The following is a 20,396-nucleotide window of genomic DNA, read 5'->3' as shown; positions in this document are numbered from 1 at the left end:
TTAAACAATTGCTCAGTTAATTTTTTTGTCTGAAGAATATTCAATACAGAATTTTAACAGGTAATTACCGGCACTGCAGAATATAAAATGTTTTTAGCATTCGGTAATGACTGTGTTAGCTACTACAGACATAACACTTACTTTAAAATAACTTCAGTTTAACATTAGGCACACACAGTGACGCTTGGGCTACAAAAACTGCAAGTCTGGAACTGCTACATTTACACCCTGAAAGGCTAGAGACAAAAATAAGCCAGAGTTGTAAATTAGCATAAACTAGAGGCTGGTTTATGCATCTGTGCCAATGCTGAGGAGCTTGAACGCAGAGTCCTCTGGGAGTCCGTGGAACCACTCATACAAACCAATCTTGCAGAACAGGGAATTAAACTACCGAGGACAGAAATAGTCTCCCGCTAAAGCAGGATTTTAAAAAAAAAAAAAAACAAACAATCAGGCTACTTCAAGCATAATATTCGAATCTATCAGCTTAACAGCAAGTGAGACCAAAAAGCTAAATTGCACAGGATTGAAAATGAGTAATTTGTGAGTAATTGGACTTCTACTTAATTCCAGTAGTCCGCTCTTTAGAACAGAGAAAAAAGTCACCTCGTTCTGTATGATGCCTACAGTATTTCCTCAAGTTATTGTAGCTATGTTTTCTCATCTTGCACCAGTTCTCTAGAACAAACTAGAATGGCTTTGGCACAGAAACACACAGAGGAGTGAAGTGTCACTTGAAAGCAGTTCAGGACATTTCTCCTACACACCTGAACAAGCTCCTTCTGTAGCAGGTACAAGTGATTCAAGAAACTGGGACCTAAACTGTTCAGTCTTACTAGGCCTTCTTAGTTAGTCTCCTCTCAGCTGCATTTAACAGACATCTATATTGGGGGAAGGGAAAACAAGCACACACACAGAAAAGCTAATATTCCTGCAGAATTATTGTCTATAAGCCTTCGAAGATTAATTTTCCATACAACCTTTAAATTAGGTTTCCAGCGCTATCCACAACAGAAACCAACTTCACTTTCACTTCATTAACAGATCCTTTCAACAAACAATAATCAGAAGCTCTCGCGTAAACGCCCCACAGCTTAAGTACTTCAGTTCAACATCCTAATTAGAAATGAAAAATATTCAATAGTGACCTCTTCACTGGATATAGAGGTAACTCTCCCAACTCTGTATTTGCTCCAGACAATTGCAGACAGCAGTGTGTCCTTGCTATTCTTATGGGTACAGTCTCATATTTCCACAAATGCTCCAAAACAAACCAATGAGGCAAAACAGAGAGAGGTTCCCAAACTACCCTAGCACACATAACATTTTTGATGTACATTTAATAAGTATGGTTTACCCGGTAAAAAAAATATATCAACAGCGGCAATAGGTCTGTGTTCTTTTTCTTCAGTAGCAAATCTAACTTGAGGAATTCTGCCTCTGCATCAGCGGAGTGGAGGGGACCACAAACTGCAGGGCAAGAGCTGGAGCAAACAGGGGGACAGGTTGGAGTTTCCCAGCAAAGGCACCATTGCCCCCTCCTGTGCACAAAGGCTCCACTTTTCAGTCCCCTCCATCTCTGAACACATGAAAATACTGAACTCTATTGGGCTGTCATTGTCAAAACGGCTTCATTACTCTTTCACAGGTTTCCCTGTTGCCACCAAAAAGCTTACGCAAAAACAATCTTAGAGAGGCAATAAACAATGCTATTAACAAAATAAATTACCTTACTCAGAAACTAAAATCCAAAAAGAATACAAACAAAATAAGATTAAGCTGAAATTTCAGCGGTTTTGTTCTTTAAGATTCTTTTCCATCAGACATCAAGATATAACATTGTACATAAAAGTCATTTCCTTCCAAGCTACAGAGTCTGCAGCAAACACTAGCAGAGCTATCTGAAAGACAAATTCTGCTATCAGAATTTATGTGCTCATTTCTCAGTGAGTTAACTGGAAAGACTGTACAGCTCTAATTAGCATTTGGCTTTGAAAACTAACAGAAAACCAGTCTGCTGAGCACTTACACTCTCGGAACTGCAAACTAATGTTGCCATTGACTATGAAGTCTCACCATCAGCTTTAATCTTTACAAGCAGAACGCAAACCAAACCCACTACCGCAACTGTTCAGCTGGGTAATAAAATGATAAACTCTTAAAAAAGAGAACTGTGAAATCATCAAATTCTTTTAAAGACAAAAATCCCTACAAAGCTAGTAATTTGAAAAGTACAAAGAAAAGGAACAGCAATCGCTAGGCACAACCAAATTAACATCCCAGCTTAGCTGAAACTTTTACGTTTCTTGACCTTTTCCATTTTCCCTTTACAACTTCAAAAGTGCATTAAACAGGCTTTTGGTTTTTCACATTCAGCTTTCAAGATGTACAAAAATATATCTGAGAAGTATTTGGTGTCTGCAAGTACTGCCTGCCAAATCTTCAACATTAACACTAACATTTCCCCAAGCCAACTCAAATACCCCGCTTCGTGAGGCAGCACCTCCCAAGGTACATTCTCATCTACTGATCATTTTTAGAAACTAACTCAGACTCTCAGCTTTGCTCATCTGAAGCCTCCTCTCCTCTTCAAGTTAGCTTTGGACACTTAAATGAAATTTTGGACAACAAGGTGTGGAGAGATACGTTAGGCAGCTCAAAAGTAGAACAACTCAATTTTTTGTGGTCCTCTCAGTGGACTACAGTGCCCCAAGACACCAAAAGAAGAGAACTGAAGATGCAGGAGATGATCTACCTGGAAAGTTGACGATACTCAGCCAAAGCTTACGCAGGTCCAGACTCAACCCTTGTCCCCGCGTTACTCAAGCGCTGAACCACAGTGACTGTCCCTCAAGCAGCCAAGAGCAGCCGTCCCCACATCTGCTCCTGGCACCACAGCTGCCGTGTAGGGTCAGACCCTGGCACTTCAGCCATTCCTGGTTTTGCTCCACCAACTCACTTACAAATAAAGTCACATCACTCGGCTTCTCTACAAAGATGTTCCTCAAGCAGTAAAAGGAACAAGCAAAGGTTGGAGTCTGTGATAACCCTGAAGAGCAACAGAAAGAAGACAGAGAGCAGGAACAGCACTTATCACATCCCTCTGTATGGAGGAGGCCAAGAGCAGCCACTCAAGCATCTGCGGCTTAAAGGGCATTTTTCAGAGCTTGTGACATGTTGAGTTTCAGATTCAACACCCAGAGAAGAAACAGCTTCAGGCTTAGTGTTATGGATTGTGTTTCCTCTGCATAAATGAGCAAGCGAAGACAGGGAATGAAGCTGCCTGCAACTTAAACTGAAGCGTATCTGACATTTGATAGGAGCAGTCCTACCACAATCCTTCCCTGTGAAATTTAAATTGAAAAAAACACCAGCCCTTTCTGCAGTACAAGGTTGGAGAAAAACTTTCCGTTTACAACCCACGTATTTACAGACCCAGCATAAAATCTGGGTCTGGCAAAGAGTACAGACGGCATCACACCAACAGTTTCATAATCAGGGTAGACTCGATAATCTAATATAAATTTAAAAAAAAAAAAAATCAATGAGCTTCCTACTTAAGGTAGACCATAAAAGTCAGAAGGAAAGTCAGTGTCCCATTACAATTCATGCCTACAATAGCAAAATTATGAGATTAAATTTTCTGAACACACAAAACTACTAAAGTCTATTGCCAAAATAACTATTTCTCACTCACTTTTGCAGGCAAGTTAACGGATCTGTGTACACCATAGCCTGACAAAATGCTACTGCTGAATAAAGCTACGTAGAAAAGCTTTTAATCTAGTCCATCATAACCAGCTATCTATAGGCTTACTTTCATAATTACCAAGCAAAGAGATAAATATACTGTTGCATCCACCACACCCGAGTTTAGGGCTGCACAAGTCTATGAAACCAGCCTGTGTCCAAGTTACGTGCAAGATCCAGCATTTTCACAACCGACGCCGCAGCGCTTCAAACAAGCGTTTGTTGCCATCACAAGGACAGCATATAAAAGACTTAACGCCAGAAAAAACACGATACACTTAACGCTGGTGCAAGATTGCCACCTGGAGGATTTCAGAAGAGAAGCAAAAATTGATTCAATTCATCTCACTCAAAACGTACAGCGGATAATTATTTTTTGCACGAAGTAGGTGCGAGTTTCCCCCTTCCTTCCCAACACGATCATGAATTAGTTTTGTAATGAGAAAACCTCGCACAAAATAAAACACCTAAATACTCTTCAGGATTTCCTAAAAAAGGTCTGCAAACCCAGCATACCCACACTTTCTTCTGTGTTGCAAATTACATCATGACCGCTCTAGATAATTTAAAATTAACTGTGAATTAGTCTCATCTTTAGAAATCTGGACCACAAGTAAGAGGAATTTTGCTGATATTATTATTATTTTCACTTTTCAGTATCCAGGGTTTTCATTTCAAGTTTCGGGTGTGTATTACTGGTGGGCCCACTTGGGGACTGTTCAAAGCTGCGCTACAAAAAATATCTTATGTCAGGATTTAGTCTATCAATATATCCTACATGGAAACCAATTAACAACTAGCAATTAAAAACGAAACCCCTGCTACTTCTACTTTTGTAATATTAAAAAATACAGAAGACTCCTTTATTGTACGTAACAACTGGCCAGACAAAAACACAGAATGTGATACAAACACAGAGTTCATCCTCTTTACCAGCTGTCTCACTAGCACTTACTGCAACAGTAATTGTCCATCTTACAAAGTTCTAGAGGAAAAAAAGGCATAGAAGACAAATGGTTAGTAAGCTTAACTCAAATTTTCTGAAAGCTTTTTCCTCCCTGTATCTAGTCCCTCTCTTCTTGACAGATTGCTGATGGTAACTTTCCATTTCCACAAAACCCAAAAGACTGAAATACTTCGATCAGGGCAAACCCCAGTAAAGTTCTGCACTTGAGGTCAATGTAGCTCACACACCTCAATGTAAAAAACATAAAGAAGTTTTTAAGGATAAAGTAGTATTTACAAAACATGTCAGTAAGCTTCCATAGGCATACCTGAAACATGGAACATACCACAGCTTTACTAGAAAGATACATTCAGTTTGTCAAGGGACGCTGCAGAGTAAGAGTACACATTCAGCACCTCTGGCAGTGAAAATGGGTCACTGTAGTAAGTTGCTTATAATTTACTTGCAACAACAAAAAAAAATGTATTATCAGGAAGAAACTTTTACTTGATATTCTAATATTTGAAACGGCCCACTTACAAATGTTGTGGAGCCTCCTACACTGGAAGTTTTAACAAACACTTGTTGGTGTGTTGAAGGCTACTGGTTCACAAATTTCCTTTCTCCCTATGAGCAAAAGCAAGCAGATACCTTTCCATAAGCAACCTTCTTTCCACCAGACTCAAATTGGAATCCTGCAAACTCATGTACATTTGATGATGAAGAGTCTTAATGTACATATGCTGTACAAGAGCCATGAGCCCAACGTGATCCTGACTCGGTGCAGAAACTGGACTAATGCTGTCAATGCCCCTTGCAGCTCCACATTTCTATGACTATGTCAGTGTAGTTATCACCATCCTAAAACCTCCTGGCCTAGTCATAGAATCAGAATAGTTTGGGTTGGAAGGGACCTTTAAAGCTCATCCAGTGCCACCTCTGCCACGAGCAGGGACATCTTCACCAGCTCAGGTTGCTCAGAGCCCCGTCCAGCCTGGCCTGGGATGTCTCCAGGGATGGGGCATCCACCACCTCTCTGGGCAACCTGGGCCAGTATTTTACCACCCTCATTGTAAAAAATTTCTTCCTCATGTCCCTCCTTTAGTTTAAAACCATCACCTCTTGTCCTTTTGCAACATGCCCTTCTAACAAGTCTGTCCCCATCTTTCTTATCGGCCCCTTTTAAGTACGGAAAGGCCACAATAAGGTCTCCCCAGAGCCTTCTCTTCTCCAGGCTGAACAACCCCAATCTCTCAGCCTGTCCTCACAGCAGAGCTGTTCCAGCCCTCTGATCATCTTGGTGACCTCCTCTGGGCCCTCTCCAACAGGTCCATGTCACTACATTAAAGTTAAATGACTTTCATTCACACCAATTACTGTAAATCTCAAATAACAAATTCCAACCTAGCATTTAAAGAAGAGAATATACACGTTCATTTGTTATGTATTTTTAATCAAAAGTCACCAAAACAGACAGAAATTCCAAGCAATCAACCATCAAATAGTAAAGCTGACTCCAGACAGTCACCCTGTTCAGTCTCACACAGACATAGGGGTGATGTACGTTCACCTCAGACCCCAACAGCAGTGTAAGTCCTGTGGGGTAAGAACCCACGTTGCCAGCCAGCCTACAACCACTCCATAACCCTCCTCTGAAGTACTATCCTGTATCTGGACTTGGCAAGTGCCCCTAGCTCCACCACCTCTTCTCCATCCCACAGTTGTGTCACCTCAGACTATAGAGGCTGCGTTTCATTACACTAACCTCCATTTTTTATCCTCCTTTCCCTGGGGAAAACAACACGCACGGCAGCGCTGCCCGTTCCCCTCCTCTCTCTGCTCAGCTTCAGACAAATCTGAGATGGGGACAGAGGCCTCAAAATGACAAAGTTTCTCTCAGTTTCGTAAAAATAGGCAGCTAGTTGAAGACACATGCTAAGTAAGAGCTAACTAAAAGCTTCTGCAAAATAATTCTGATTTAAATTTTTACTAGAGATGTGACCCCAGACTCTGTAGCAGGCCAGGGGCAGCCACAGCCCAGGGATTGGGCACTTCCATGGACCCAGGGATGGGCTGAGCCAGGCGGGACATCGCTCTGCATGTGGGGGCCAGGATGGGGCCCAGCGAGGGGAACCGGGTCGGGCACAGCCCCGGGATAGCCGGGCAGGGCCACAGGGACAGGCTGAGGCCATAAGGACATGGGCCTGGCTTAGTGGGGCTCACCTGGCTTAGTGGGGCTCGTGGCTGGGCAGGGCTGGGAGGAGCTGGAGACTGACCCTGATGTGGCATCTCTAGGGCAGGGGCTGACATCTCCAGGGGTCTGACACGGGGTCCATGGGCAGGGCTAGAGGGAGAAGTTGGTTGGGGACAGCAAGAGCCAGCAGTGCCAGGTGAAGCAGCGGGCTCTCCTGCCACCGGACCACAAACACACAGAGACCCCCGACACTTCTAAAGGGCAAGTTTCCAGACTGCCTTATGGTTTGTGCCCAAGAAGCTTATCAGATGCTATTTTTCTCAACTTACTATCAAGCATTTAAAGGCAATTTCTGGAACAAAAGCAGCTGAGCTTCCCCAGACACAGTATGTTTTAGCATCACAAGCACAGTACGCCTTGCCTTGCCCTTTTCTCATGCTGCATTTTCTCAGTCGTGTCTCCCAGCTTGCTGCTGCGCTGACGGCACATCAGCTTTCTCAGGTGGGACTGTTTTCTTCTCCTTTGATTAGTGCCAGATTGAAGCCCTAGACTTCCACTTTCTCAGCTTCTTTAAACAAAAACCTGATGAGAGATCTGGACTATCAGTTTTTGCACGACATTGAGCTTTCCTCTCCTCACTCTCTTCAGCTTCATAGTTGTCTTTTTACTCCTGTCAGCCTCAGGGAAAATACTTGTGAAAAGTTTCTCCCAACAACTACAAGACAAGGGACTCCCACCCAGACACAGTGAGAGTGATCAGAGAATTTGCTGCCTTCAAACGCAGCACACAACTCATGACTTGCCTTTTTGCAAAAGCAGCTGCCATAAAATTGATGCAGACTGGCAAAGAGCTCGGTGGAGCGTTGTTTTCCAGGACGCAATTACAGTATAATGGAGAAGGAAAAACGTAGCTCACTCTTAGACTCTATATTGCTGTACTTCACGCTGAGATGTGTGCAATTGTTATGACCAATAGGAGTCTGTTATGAACTTAGATATGAAGAGAAAGAGAAAGGAAAAGGGGAAAGGGAGGAAAAAGGGGGGTAAGGAAGAGGGGGGTGGGAGAGGAAGAGGGGGGGAAAGAGGAAGAGGGGGAGGAAAAGGAAGGGGGGGAGGAAAAGGAAGGGGGGGAGGAAAAGGAAGGGGGGGAGGAAAAGGAAGGGGGGGAGGAAAAGGAAGGGGGGGAGGAAAAGGAAGGGGGGGAGGAAAAGGAAGGGGGGGAGGAAAAGGAAGGGGGGGAGGAAAAGGAAGGGGGGGAGGAAAAGGAAGGGGGGGAGGAAAAGGAAGGGGGGGAGGAAAAGGAAGGGGGGGAGGAAAAGGAAGGGGGGGAGGAAAAGGAAGGGGGGGAGGAAAAGGAAGGGGGGGAGGAAAAGGAAGGGGGGGAGGAAAAGGAAGGGGGGGAGGAAAAGGAAGGGGGGGAGGAAAAGGAAGGGGGGGAGGAAAAGGAAGGGGGGGAGGAAAAGGAAGGGGGGGAGGAAAAGGAAGGGGGGGAGGAAAAGGAAGGGGGGAGGAAAAGGAAGGGGGGGAGGAAAAGGAAGGGGGGGAGGAAAAGGAAGGGGGGGAGGAAAAGGAAGGGGGGGAGGAAAAGGAAGGGGGGGAGGAAAAGGAAGGGGGGGAGGAAAAGGAAGGGGGGGAAGGAAAGGGAAAAGGGAAAGAGCGTTCATTCCAATTAACCCAATGAGGAATTCTAATTCAAATGCTCCCCAAATTTGACAAGAAGCCACAGAGAATCTCCTCTTTTGGCTAGTCTGAGATAGTCTGAACTGGTTATCAATAAGGTGGATAGTTATTCTTCAAAACTAGACTCAGGTAGGAAAAGCACATTCCTCAAACATTTTCTGTGCAATTAACAGAGTTCATTGGAGCTCAAACATGCACGACAACCCTTTACCACCAGTATTGGACTTATCCAGAGTCAAACCAGTCAAGCTCAGAAACTCAATTTCAACGCATGGCCTTCACAGCTTCAAGAGAATAACATTGCCAGGGCTAAGTGTTGAGGCTGGACTCTTATCTGACTGTGACCACCTGCAACAGAATTAAGAATTGTAACTAATCAGACCAGTACAAGACCTGCCAAAACTTTCACTTTTTGCAAGGACTTTCCTCTCAGAAGATCAATAGAAAGATACACAGTAGCCCCCTTGTAGAGCATGAAGAGGGCATCCCTTTGCTAGTGAAAGAACTTACCAGCTCATGACCCAGCAAGTGAGGGGTCCCTCACAAGAAGAGATGACTTGCCACTCCCGAGACAGATAGCATTAATAAGAATTGCGGAATTAGGCTAACCTGTAATCATATCCTCCATTTCCATCAAGATCATGGCAATGAAGAGCACTGGTGTTATTATTCTGAGATGGAAAGGTCATGCCCACCTCCAAAGGGCATCAGGACTGGGATGGCCTAGCTCTTTCTTTGTGTATTTATATAAAATGCTATCTTCTTTTATATGCCCCAGCTACCACCAGGGAAGATTTCATGATCCTTGTTACAAAGTACTGCATATGCAACTTCATAAACCTTAAATAAATCTTCACGTTGCAGTCTGGATTTCTGGACATTATCGCAGACCCTCACAATTGTAAATATCTCTACTATTGACTTCCCGTAAGGAGACTGGAAGAATTAGCTAAGCATTTTCAAGAGATAACATATCTATATAAGCTGTGAAAGTCAGGGGAGTTTTGTGCTCATCACTTCCCAAAACACAAGCTGAATAAAACCAGCAACACCTAGGGACGCCTTCATTTTATGCTGCAAAACCCACCAGCTCTTGGGCGAGTTTTAAAAGAATGGTCAAAACCCTCAAAACCATCTTTGCAGAGCTCAAAGAATGTGATCTTTCACTGGAGACGCAAAAGAACAGCTATGCCAAGTCAGATTTAAGGACTAACTAATCCAGTATCCCACCTCTGAATGGTAAAGTCCATTAATATACACGCCTGCAAATGAAAACAAAACATAGGAGGAAAGCTTGTTGAGATACTTCTCTCATATAAACTCGCAGGGTCTAGAGATCTGTGACTCAAGGATTTCCTCAGCCAGAAATAGTATCTTTTTTTAATGGCTATGATACTTTTTTATTCTGTTTGCCCAACTATTTTTTAACTCATGTAAACTTTCAAAATCCACAACTTTAGATTCACATGTAATCACTTTTTTTTCTGAAAAAAATGAAAACAAACAAAAACCAAACTCCTAGCGCTTCTGAACTTTCTACTTGCCACCTTTAATATAAGCTCATTGCTACATCTCTTAGCACTCCCTAGTTTTTGCATTTTGTGATACTGAACAATTGCTCATCCTTGCTGTGTTATGCTACTGTATTTACAGACCTCTACTGTGTCCCCAATCTTCTCTTTTCCAGTCTGAAGAGGCTGAGTCTATTCAGTCTTTCTAACTGAGGAGCTCTTCAAGAAGCCCTCCTCTTGATCACCCCGTCCTCCTCTCTGTATCTTTTCTAGTTCTATTAGAGGTTCTCTTGACGATGGGGAAGGAAAGAGATAAACACACCAGAACTGCACATAGTATTTAAGTTGCATATAGTGCTGTGGATACGTAACAGTGTATGTATATGCGGTCATATTCTTTTCCTGATAACTTCTAACATTCCCCATCCCACTCTATTCTTTTTTTGTACTGCAAATGGACATTGAGCTAACTGTTTTTACAAAGCTACCCTTTAAGACCTAGGGATCTCCTTCCTAAGTTATATTAGACAGTCCAGATGCTACCATGCCACAGGTGGAAGAAAGGAACAATCCTACCTCTCACTGCAACCCTCGATCCCATCTGCTAGCCTACCACCCAGCTACTAAAAGCAACAGATCCTTCTACAGTCTTTACTACCCCAAATAATTCAATGCTGCCAGCAAGCTTCATTAAGTCACCGTTCACCTGTTTTCCAGATCATCAGCCTGGAATCTGTGGAACTTCACTGGCACCTCCTTCAGGCTATTTATTTCTAGTCTATGTTTCTTATCATTTGAGTAGTTACTCTGCTCTGTAAGGACTTTCCCTTACCCATGACAGCTCAGATTCTTTAAAAGCTTCTGCTGAAGGATCTCACTGACCTCCCTTTGCAAATCCAACAATCCGCTTTGTCCACTTCCTGACTTCTTTAGAAATCTCCTACCTAAAGATCTGCAAAGCATGCCACTTGGCCAAAAACACATTCTTCCCTCACATTTACCTGTAGAGCCACCTATTCTGTCCTTCACTACGTCTGCCCTTGTGCCCAGACTTACTTGTCTGCATTTCCCCAAACCTTCGTGCAGTAGCAAAGCAAAATCTCCCTCATATCCAAGCAAAAGCCCCCACTTTCTCAGCAATGTTCACTTGTTAAAATGGTCAAAACAATTTAAAGAAACAGACTCACACACCTGCCTTGGAAAACACTGGTTATAGCAAACTTCTGTGTTGAGGCTGTGGCTTCCTACACTAAGCACATTGATAGCTGAATGTAAATACTGCCTGGGAAAACTTAACTGTGATCTCACACCTTCTTCCAACCCCGAGGGAACAAAAGGGATTTCCTATGTTGTATAGTGAGGTTGCTGGGCTTATTAGCAAGGACTTGGCATGATCTGGACAGGACACTTTGTATTAATATAGAGAAGTACAAGACTCTTTTCCTCCTTCAGCAAAAATGCAAGATTCTGAATTTTTAACACACAGCTTGGCAAAACAATAGGTTTTGCTGGAAGTACGAAAGAGAAGTCAGTAACTGTATCTTAGTCCTTTCCATTCCCTTTTGCTTCGTGATGAAGATGAAAATAAATTAAGAATAAAGGCATCTATAACTATTTGACATATATTAGCACACAAACAAAAGCCGTGGTGGATCTGGGAAGGGTTTGGGGAATCTTGTTGCACAACCAGGATCTCTGAACTCCATAGACACTGAAAGCCCCATTCTACTCCCAGCTCTGCAAAAGAGAACCCGACAGACCTCTCATACTTTGCAAAAACAAGACGACGGTCTCTGAGTCACCCAGCCCTACTGACCGAGGGTCTCAAGAACAGTAGCGCAGGCACCTCTGACACTGCAAACACTCCACACATTAGAGCCGGCCATGAACAACAGGCTGCAGTCTGAGGAGAACCAGCCCAAGGCATTTCATATACAGGGGATCCCTCTGAGACAGACTTAAAGAGCCTACAAAGACAACAGGAAAAGGTGTTAAAAACAGGTAACTTTGATGGAAACCTGCTTACGCAACCAGAAGTCACTGAAAACTATAGCTTATTAGAAAATGTTGCTTTTAGCAGGTACATGTTTTCTGACTTAAAAGAAATACACATTCCATTGGAAATTCTCCAGCCAGCACAACACTCAGAGATAAAAATTCTGTCTTGCTCACACAGGAAAGGGCTTTTCTCCCCATTCCCAAGGATTTATATCAGTGTCATACAAGCGTAATAGACAAGCACACACCATGAAGACACTGTTATAGCTGCACAAATGCATCTTTTTAAACTGAGTGATGCAAACTAATCTAAGTCAAGCAAAAAAAATTATTCACAACAGATGCATCTGTTTTGGAACATAAAGAATTGTACTAAGATACACTATCCACATCCAAATTTCACTAAAATATTTACTGTGTGAAACAGGGCCTGCACTCATGCTTGCAGTAACTTGGCAAATTTACAAACAGCATTGTTTTGAAAGTCCTGTTCTATTGTTTCCACAAACAACAGTTCACCAAAATACATACATTAACATACACAGGGACTTGCTACAAGATCATAGTATGAACACAGTGAAGCCCCTGCAACTGTATCTTGTGCCAGTCAGGTAAAGCCACCATAAGCAAGATAGAATGTGCTCCAATTGGGTTTTCACTATTACATACCCACTGATCATCACAGTGCTTACCTGTCTTCATGGGTGCTAGAATTATTTTTCAGAGTAACATATGACAGGTAACAACCTATACAAGATTGAGGAACTAATGTACCAGCCATCAAAAAAGATCAGCCAACAACAGCACCTCAGGACTTGCACAAAATGAAAAAAGGTCCTTAAAGGAACTTAGGAAACTATTAATACTGTGCAGTTCGTTCATTCAAAAGAAAAAGCCTAAGTATGGTACACTTCTCTCTTTCCCTTGTGTATCTTTTTTTGTAGGATAAAGGCATCCCAAAATGAGCTCTTGCTTACACGCCATCTGTCCTGCATAATTTGGGGTGGGAGGGAAAAAGCAGTATAAGCCCTTAAAAATGTATTCTCCACATCACCACAGGAAAAAGTAAAGGATACAAGAGCTGCTCATAAGCCATTAAAAAAAAAAAAAAACGTCATGCCAGCACCCTGACTTGGAAGACAGTAATGGCATCAGATAAATCCTAGTCTGCACTAAACTCCCAAACTTCAGCATGCAGGACTGCCCTCTCCACCCCCACTCCTTTTTCTTCCCCGGAGCCATAAAATCCAGCAGTCCCACTTGTTTCACTGCTAAGCTCCTTCCCATGCTTCTTGCTTATGTTTGTTTCTCTTATACATATTTCCTTCTCTCCCCTTTCAACCACTACGTCCTCCTAACATGGCCCTTTTCTGGGCACACAGGCCTTACCCTCCAGTGCATTCACACAAACACCCCAACCCACCTATTAACAGAAGGAGACTCTTGACCCTTTACTTCCAGCCTCTTTCACACTGCCCCTGTGCCTCCAGGCACTCTCTCTGCCCGTCAAACACCCAGCTCTCCTGTTCTCTACCCCAAATAATTTCATATACCTCCCCATTCCCCATGCACCCAGTCCTTCTACACAGAGCCCCAAACCTTCTCTCATGCACCCACACCACCCCACGCAGAGCTCCAGTCCCTTGGGCACTTACTCCCACCACGCACAGCTCATTTTTCCCACTCATCCCAGCCTCCCCACACCCCATTTCTGTCTCACCTTGCACATCACTGACCATCTCCCATTTCCCCTTTGGGCAGCGCAAGCTCCCGCATGCACCATCCCTGTCCCTCCTTTGCAAAACATTCTTTTCCACGTTCTCCATCCCCCACACCCCTGCGCACAGCACGCTGTCCCCCACGCACAGACCCTGTACCCCCTTTGCAGAGCACCCTTTTCCCTATACATTGCACTCACCCCCCGGTACCCCCAGTCCCCCATCCACCACCCCCATAACCCCACCCCCGGCACAGCACCCTCACCCCCCTGCCCTGTCCCCATCCTCCACGCCCCTTGCAGCACCCTCACCCCCACGCAATGTCCCTTGTCCCCCCGCCACTCTCTCCCCTGTTCCCCCAACATCCTCTCTCCATACAGTGCCCCTCATTCCCCCCATGCACTGTCCCCCTGCACCCTCACCCCACACAGTCCCCTGTCCCCGGGGACCTCCTCCCCACACACCGTTCCCCCACGACCCTCTCCCCACGCCCTGTCCCCCCCGTACCATCTCCCCAGCACTGTCGCCCGTCCCCCCAGCACCCTCTCCCCACACATTGTCCCTGTCCCCGCCCCCCGCAAGCCCCTCACACCCCCGGCCCGGCGACACTCACCGTCCAGCGACACGAACTGCCCCACGGCGGAGGAGCCGCCGCCGCTGTTCTCCACGAACTGCACCTCGGACACGATGATGTTGTCCTCCAGCACCGAGCCGCAGCCCGTGCACACCGCGTCCCCGCGCGCCGCGTCCACCTCGATCTCCGAGCAGCCGCAGGCAGCGCACACCCGCCCGCCCGGCATCTTGCCCAGCGCCCCGGGCCGGGCCGGGCCCCGGCTCGCCGGTACCGCCGCCGCCTCCTCCTCGTCCTCGCCGGCACCGCCGCCCGCCCGGCACCACCCGGCCTCGGCACAGGCCTCGCTCGCCGGGACCGGCACGGGGCGGAGCGCGGCGGCGGCCGCCCCCGAGCGCTCTCGCGAGGCTTCGTCTGCCGCTCCCCCCGCCCCGGCGCGGTCGCTCCCTCAGCGCCGGGGGCTGCGGCGCCTCGGACGCCCGTGCCGGCACCCGCGGCGGTCAGGGCGCTGCGGCGGCTCGCCCGGCCGGGGCTCCGGAGTCCCCTCAGTGCGCTTCGGGTCTCCCCTTCTCCACCCCCGAACCACGCCTGGCCCGCAGCGCTCCGAGCGCCCCGTTAACGAGGCCGGAGCCGGCGCCGGAGCGGGGCCCGAAGGCCCCACGGGGCGCTCCGGGGCGGGTACGGCCGTTACCGAACCGCCTCTTGGAGCTGTGAGCGCAGCGCTGAATCCCGAGGCCTCGCTGGGCTGGAGGGACACGCTGTGCGAGCCCGTGGCTCTGGAGGCGCTTCTTGAGGAGCAACTGCGGGCCTCGTGCTCCAAAGGGACATTGTATTTGCATCTCTTCGTTTTTAGAACCATAGAATCATTTCAGCTGGAAGAGACCCTCAGGATCATCGACTCCAACCATAACCTAACCCTAGCACTGAACCATGTCCCTAAGAACCTCATCTAAACGCCTTTTAAACCCCTCCAGGGATGGTGACTCCACCACTGCCCTGGGCAGCCTGTCCCAATGCCTGACAACCCTTTCCGTTAAGAAACTGTTCCTGATATCCAATCTAAACCTCCCCTGGTGCAACTTGAGGCCAGTTCCTCTTGTCCTGTCACTTGCTACTTAGAAGAGACCAACACCCTCCATGCTACGACCTCCTTTCAGGTAGTTAAGTTTTTAAATATTCTGCTGCCAGCAGTGAGGGCCTGCCAGCAGCAGGGAACGAGACCGCATCTGGAATATTGTGTCCAGTTCTGGGCCACTCGGTTCCAGAAGGACAGGGAACTGCTGGAGAGAGTCCAGCGCAGGGCCACGAAGATGATGGAGTGGAGCATCTCCCATATGAGGAAAGGCTGAGGGAGCTGGGACTCTAGCTTGGAGAAGAGGAGGCTGAGGGGTGACCTCATTAATGTTTATAAATATGTAAAGGGTGAGTGTCACGAGGATGGAGCCAGGCTCTTCTCGGTGACAACCAATGATAGGACAAGGGGTAATGGATACAAACCGGAACACAGGAGGTTCCACTTAAATATGAGAAGAAACTTCTTCATGGTGAGGGTGACAGACACTGGCCCAGGCTGCCCAGGGAGGTTGTGGAGTCTCCTTCTCTGCAGACATTCAAACCCGCCTGGACACCTTCCTGTGTAACCTCATCTGGGTGTTCCTGCTCCGGCGGGGGATTGGACTGGATGAGCTTTCGAGGTCCCTTCCAATCCCTGACATTCTGTGATTCTGTGATTTGCAGCTCTGCAGAACAGGGCCCGTGGTGGTTCAGATGAGGTGATGGGTCTTGTGCTTCAGGCAGAACATGAGGGCTCCTAAAAATTCCCCAGGATTCATTCATTTCATCATAGACTTTTTACCTAACTATGCGTAAGTTGTTAATAGCTTCATGCAGTGGTTTCTGTACAATAAAACAAGGGTGATAACACTTTCTTTTTGCCAGTCTTTTTCCTTCCTCCCAGTTCAGGTGGTTTGATTTGCAGGAAAACAGTATCGCTAACAAACAAAATTTGCACTGCAGCTGATGAGTGGTACTTTTTTTTTTTTGACATCCCCAAAAGCCTGAAATAATTAAAAGTTGTGCAAAAATATGTTGCATGCAGTAAGAAATGTGAGCCTTGTGTTCTCATCTTCCATATGCCAGTTCCCGTGTTCCTTGAAAATAAAACTGGGACTACGATGTTTGCATTTCAAAAGTATTTATGATGCTTCAAAGACTGATAAATTCATCAATAAAATCTGATTTGGTCATTCTGTCATACATAGATAAAAGTTTTGTGAGGCATAATGAATCAGTTTCACTCAAACACTTTGAACTCCACGTAACAAAGGTGCCATAACATTAACGTTTGGTGCTTTGTAACTCTCTGATTATTAGTTCCCAAATCAAAGAAGTCAGTTCACATCCAAGGAAGTTATTGCTCACTTCAGCACTCAACTCACATGTAGTAAAAGAGCGTGGCGTGACACAGATGGGAAAGAAACTGAGCAGAATAGACACTGTAGTTGGATGTTTGTATTGACTTTGATCTGTTGGCTTTGAAATACACAAGTCAGTTAATGCAGAAGTAGAAACTTTCGCTTTCTCACCAGCTCACTGCTGTCACTATCTCTGTTCCACCAAATGACACAGAGACAGCCAAGTATCGGATACCGATCTCTACGGACTGACTGGGTAGAGGGTACAAAATTACCTGCTGCAGGACATTTAGAGGCACATACTAAAGCTATATGGTTCCATCCAAAAAGCTGAGCATCTCATAGGCATGAGATTGTGTCACATGCCTAAAAATTTGCAGGTCTGGGCTTTTGCAAAAGGAAAATAGCAATATCTTAGTGGAGATTGTGCCACTATATACACAACTTGGCTTCTTTCTTATTGTCCTCTTAATCTGTACTTGGAGATGTACTTGTGAAAATAAGAACTTTTGATTTCTTCGGATTCCTTCTGCTTCTGGAGCTTGTTTCCTTCCCAAAGTTCGTCCTGCTGCTGGTGAGGTAACAAGTGCCACAGCGGCCAAGTGCGATCTCACAAAATTATGCACTGCGTACATCATGCCAGGAGAAAATTACATCCCTGATAGACACATATTTTTAACAATAACAGGAAGAGAAAAACACATGAAATAAATAATTTTACTCAGCAAAGCCCCTTGAATATCAGAATATTTTAAGTAACAGCTGTCAAAACAGATCAGCTTATTTGTCATATACTGTGCCTCTGAGAGAGGCCAGCATGGACACAATAAATCCTGCAGCAAGCAGTTGTGAAATTCCTTTTCATTAAAAAAATTATTCTTAACTTACTTAGATAGAGACTAATGTAGTCCTGATCCATGAGGGTTTAAGTTTTACATCACTTTCGATTATTTTAAGTGTTATAAGCCTTTCCTGGGAGTCCCAAACAAGTTTGGAGTTTTTCACTTTGAATGTGAGCAGCAGAGGGCCCTAGTGAGAGTATAATATACAGCTGCTGTGCAAAAAAAAAAGCTCATTTAATGCCATAGTGAAGAATGTGTGGTTTAATTTTTGTCTTCTTATAAGGTGAGGTTAGTGCTGATGAAGGAAAATGGGTTCCAAATCCTGAAGACTGAAGTCCTTTGCCTCATGAAAGCTTTCTTATATAATACTCCTTAAATATTTCGGCATTTCTCTAGGACTATTTTCTACCTAAGTAGTTTTTCACCTCTGTAAGATCTTTGTCAGTTCTTCTTGCAAGAGGGTTGACCAAAATGTTTTTGACTAATAACATTCAGCCTGCTGAATGAATAACCCATAGCTCTGTTCACTTAGGCTAACAAAATAATAACCTTTCACTAAATTATCTGAAGCCTGAACCATAGCAAGAATTGATCAATTGAAAAAAAATGTATTGACAAAACTGCATTCTCTGCCATATTGTGCCATTTTAGTTAAGAGGAGGGAAGGACCTGTTTTCCATTTCATCTACCATCGTATTTCTTACCTTCTATTTTCTCTCCCAAGTGTGACAAAAAGCGGTGATCAGGATGTCTGTTAGCCCAGACCGACCAATTTCCTTCCTGCCATGTCTGCAGGAACCCAAAATATAACCCACTCGTGGATGTGCGTGTTTGATGTTCAGTTGGTGAGGTTTCAAAGAGAGGAACTGTTCTCATTTGCTTGAAAATTTGAATATTTTTTCCTACAATAGTAGGGAGAACGCGAATGGGCTGTACAAATCCAGACTGGAGCTTGAGGGAATCCCATTCTGCTCCTGCAAATGCTGAGCAGTGCAGCAGGGAATATACTAGAGCAAGCCGATGACACACTACTGTACTTCCACAAGAGATGGATCCTCTTCTATAAATATAATTATTTGAAGCAGATGCTTAAGTGTCATGTGATAGAAAACCCCGAGACTCTTTGGCTTTTTGGTCGCAGCTCAACGTTCTGGGTACTGAGCCTCCCAAGGCACCAGCGTGTGGGAAATATTTTCAGTTAGAGGCAGAAAGTTTAATCCCTTGATTTGATCAGCTGCTGTGAGCATCCTTGGCTCCCTGGCATTTCAGCTGAAATCACTCCTCTTAAAATCAGGCCTAAGTGTGTTGCCAAAGTCTCTCAAGAAGTTTGAATGATGCGTGTAACTCGGGACAAAACACAGGCAGAGCGAGATGCCTTCTTTGGTTTTGGACTGTCCAAGATAAGGCATAAACTATGCATTCGACCTGCGAATTTGCACATGGATTCCTTGGCGATGAAGTCGTACGGGTACTAGATAGAGGGGGGAACAAAGGATTTCGAAATGGATTGACCTTATAAGGTGATAGCAAGTGGATACTTCGTTTTTTTGTCTGTGCCAGTCTACATGCATTTGGCTGCACTAGTGATGAACACGAGGGGGCACCCGAGGAAAATGAAATGGTCGAGAAGCAGCAACGCTGCCCCAGGTTAGACTGGTTTTCCATCTGATTTCTTTTTTTTTTTTCTTTTTTAAAAATTTCTAATTATTTCCTGACATTGTTTTCATGACGTTCGTCAATACACGACGATTTTTAAAGCTTTTGGAAAAAAAATTCTGAGAATAAAAGTTTTCAGCATCTGTTAAATAAAGTAGTAAAACAGCTTAGCAAACCCTTGAACTTACCTCTGTGCAATCTCATCCCTGCTGTGCAGAGACAGCACTTTGACACTGCACCTTGATCCCTGAGCAAGCGGCAGAGATCCCATGGCTTTCCCAGTTATCTTCCCAGGACCTGTGCCTGGTGCCATTATACACATGTAAGTACAGCAGAAAGCACAAATACTGCAGCTTAGAAAATCCACCACAAAATTAGCAGAGGGGAAGTTCAAGGATATTGAGTACAAAGGTGCAGAAGCAACCACCAGACGAGGAAGCCTCTCATCAGCAAATCACTACTTGAAGATACACGGCTGATCAGCGAGTGCTTTTAGGAAGGATGTAAGCAAGGTAAAAATAGATACACCCTGCTAGTTTCTAGCCATCTGCAGCTTAAGGATTTTATCATCTGAAGGCTCATAACACACTAGCAGGCTTTTAATCAGTTTTTGATTTGTGCGTGCTTTCAAGATCCACAACATCCGGTGGTTTGGTGCGTATCACAGTTTAGTTGGGTGAACAAGTTTTAAAATGGCCTAAACATTTCAAATGGTAATCCTGAATTCTTGTGCTATAATGTATGGTGAATAGATGTCCCCATCACATCTCTTTAATATCGATCAGGGTTTTTTACACCTGTGTTACAGCTTCTCTCAAGCAGGATCACTCCACAAGAGCAACTCTTCCTCCAGATAAGTAGTGCAATGCTAATCAGCCACAACCTGAACACAAAATAATCTGTTCAGGGAAGTCATTTAAGAGGAAACGATTTTTAAGGAAGCGTTTGTTATATTCTGCACTAAATAACTACAGGCCTCCATCACTTGGGGATGTAAGAACAGCAAATGTTCCTGTGAAAACACAACTCCACTTGTCTGCAGCTCTTGTATTCTGAGACTTGTTCATTCAAACCTTAATGAATTTATCACTCACCGTCGGAGAACCATTCGAGTCA

At 44.9% G+C, this 20,396-nt stretch overlaps 1 protein-coding gene across 3 annotated transcripts in view; it reads right to left on the bottom strand.

Annotated features, from left to right (window-relative positions):
* The window catches only part of BRF1 (BRF1 RNA polymerase III transcription initiation factor subunit), a 179,339-nt gene extending 164,602 nt beyond the window's left edge, over positions 1–14,737 (bottom strand). For all 3 annotated transcript variants that reach the window (XR_010606245.1, XR_010606246.1, XM_065635197.1), the window contains exon 1: positions 14,411–14,737. Coding sequence is in view for 1 of the 3 variants with exons in the window: in XM_065635197.1 (XP_065491269.1) it covers positions 14,411–14,597 (187 nt within the window). In the remaining 2 variants the exon portion in view is untranslated. The remainder of the gene's footprint in view (positions 1–14,410) is intronic.
* Positions 14,738–20,396: the final 5,659 nt, after the last annotated feature.

This window comes from Caloenas nicobarica, chromosome 5 (genome assembly GCF_036013445.1).
Source record: "Caloenas nicobarica isolate bCalNic1 chromosome 5, bCalNic1.hap1, whole genome shotgun sequence".
In the NCBI taxonomy this organism is placed as follows: domain Eukaryota; kingdom Metazoa; phylum Chordata; class Aves; order Columbiformes; family Columbidae; genus Caloenas; species Caloenas nicobarica.
This window is presented reverse-complemented; position numbering and strand designations above follow the sequence as displayed.